This window comes from Anopheles arabiensis, chromosome 2, assembly GCF_016920715.1.
Source record: "Anopheles arabiensis isolate DONGOLA chromosome 2, AaraD3, whole genome shotgun sequence".
Classification (NCBI taxonomy): Eukaryota; Metazoa; Arthropoda; class Insecta; order Diptera; family Culicidae; genus Anopheles; species Anopheles arabiensis.
Genome location: NC_053517.1, coordinates 67,292,800 through 67,294,890, shown reverse-complemented (window position 1 = coordinate 67,294,890; position 2,091 = coordinate 67,292,800). Strand labels below are relative to the sequence as shown.

At 42.2% G+C, this 2,091-nt stretch overlaps 1 protein-coding gene across 1 annotated transcript; it reads left to right on the top strand.

Annotated features, from left to right (window-relative positions):
- The first annotated feature begins 482 nt into the window (after positions 1 to 482).
- LOC120893598 lies at positions 483 to 1,118 on the top strand. Its single transcript, XM_040295582.1, has 4 exons — positions 483 to 509; positions 546 to 643; positions 711 to 972; positions 1,083 to 1,118. Exons 1-4 carry the CDS (start codon positions 483 to 485, stop codon positions 1,116 to 1,118), a joined length of 423 nt encoding a protein of 140 aa, XP_040151516.1.
- The last annotated feature ends 973 nt before the right edge of the window (positions 1,119 to 2,091 follow it).

Here is a 2,091-nt window from a genome sequence, read left to right as displayed (position 1 = left end):
GAAAACAAATATTCGATAATACAGCGTTCATCATATAAACTATATTCGTACTATTATTCGAATAAATAAATTTTTTAAAAATATGTACACACAGCAAGTGATTTGTTTCCTTATTAACAAAATCCGAATTTAACAAGTTCGAAAGAAACGTTGTAATTGATTTACATGCCTTTTATTTAATTATACTATTGATTATAAATTATCTTCCCAATAAAGACTTTTCGGATGACGAAACGGTCCCGGAAGTGCCGCAAGGCCAAGCTACGACATCAAGCACTGCCGGAACAAGTGCTGAAAACGTCGCGGATGATGCTGATGATTTCGACCACTGGGAACATTATCCGAACGGGGAGGACAGCGACGATTTTTATGACGGCGCTTCCGATGAGAATGACTCTTATGAGATCTTTGACCATCTAAGTTTGTTGGATTGTCTTAGATTCTTTGCAATTAAGAGTCAGCTCCCTCATTCGGTGGTCAATATGCTACTGGCGATCCTACGGAAGAAGGTAGATGCCACTCTTCCAAAAGATAGCCGGACTTAGGTGCGAACACCTCTCCGTGCTGCTGGCAGCATTTATAAAATCGGGGGAGGTGACTTTTGGTACGGAGGATTATCGCCAGTCCTGACCAAGTATTTTCAGTAAGTATGTTATGTTTTTAGTTATGTTTCAATTGCTACAAAAAATCCTTTATATTATTATTTATAGAAACATCGAACCCCGAGACGATCCTTTCAAGTTAGACGTATCGGTCGACGGGCTACCGCTACATAAGGGTGGGCCGACCCAGGTTTGGCCTATTCTGGTGAAAGCGGTAGACTTGCCTAAGCTTCCACTCATGTTGGTGGCCGCATATAGTGGCCATACAAAGCCGGCAAGTGTGGAAGAATTTTTGCGGTCGCTAGTGAATGATTTTAATATCATTCAGCGAGGAGGCTTGACCATCGGCGATAAAACGTTGCAGTTTCGGGTACGCAATTTTATCGCTGATACACCGGCTCGAGCGTTCATTTTAGGTAACGAAATAAGTAACATTATGGTAAACAATTTAGCTAAATACAATATATATTTTATTTTTAGCAACGACGAACCACAACGGATACGACAGTTGTTTAAAGTGCACTTGCCATGGCGAGTGGTGTGAAGAGGGAAAAAAAATATTTTTGATTCCGTCGATGCTCCCCTTCGTACGGACGAAGGGTTTAGTGGTAGAGTCATATTGAACCATCATCAGGAGTGGCGTACACCTTTGGAAGAATTAGATAATTTTGATTTAGTCGATAACGCTCCCACGTCGGAGCGTGAACACCTGTGTGACGAGGGGTGTACACGTTTTATGCAACGGGGATTTATGTTCGGTAAATTTCCCGTAATAAATAGTGGACACCACTCCAAATGGAAGCTGCGTCTAAATTTTTAATGCAGACAAAGCTTCCTACTGAGATCCATCGATCATTTCGGCTTCTCAGATATCACGTCTTTTGGAGAGCTTCCGAGTGGCGTAGCTATCTACATTATGCATCAGTTGTGGTTCTGAAGGACCTGGTTGATCCAATCGCCTATGGTCACTTCCTGCTCTACTTTAGTACTGTGACAATTTTTTCGACCAAATTTCATCAGCACTTGTGGCTCCGTGCTAGAGATTATCTTCGCATATTTGTGAAGAATTTCGGCCAAGTCTACGGTCGAAAATATTTAACAAGCAACATCCACCTTCTCGTTCACATTTATAAAGATGTTGAAAAATTTGGAGCGCTCGACAATTTTTCGGCCTACGCAACAGAAAACTTTTTGCAAAATTTTCCACGCTGGGTCCGAGCGGGCACGAAATGTGTGGAGCAAATTGCAAACAGATCAAGCGATCTAATGAGCCTTGATCTGGTTGCTACCCCGCCAGCTCCACAGTATCCGATGTTGAAGGCAAATGGTGTCGGTCTACATGTGACCACCGATTTTGTCTTGCTGCCAAAATTTCAAGACCAATGGTTTTTGACCAAGGACAATGGCATAGTTAAATTTTTGAGTGCGAAAACATCAAGCTCGCACGATATCACCGTAGTTGGGATCCGGTTTTTAACCATGGCCACGC

Coding starts and splice junctions, on each gene's coding strand:
- LOC120893598 (XM_040295582.1), top strand. CDS start 483: ATGCTACTGGCGATCCTACGGAAGAAG. Junction 644..710: donor GTCCTGACCAAGTATTTTCA/GTAAGTATGTTA, acceptor TATTATTTATAG/AAACATCGAACCCCGAGACG. Junction 973..1,082: donor ATAAAACGTTGCAGTTTCGG/GTACGCAATTTT, acceptor TTTTATTTTTAG/CAACGACGAACCACAACGGA.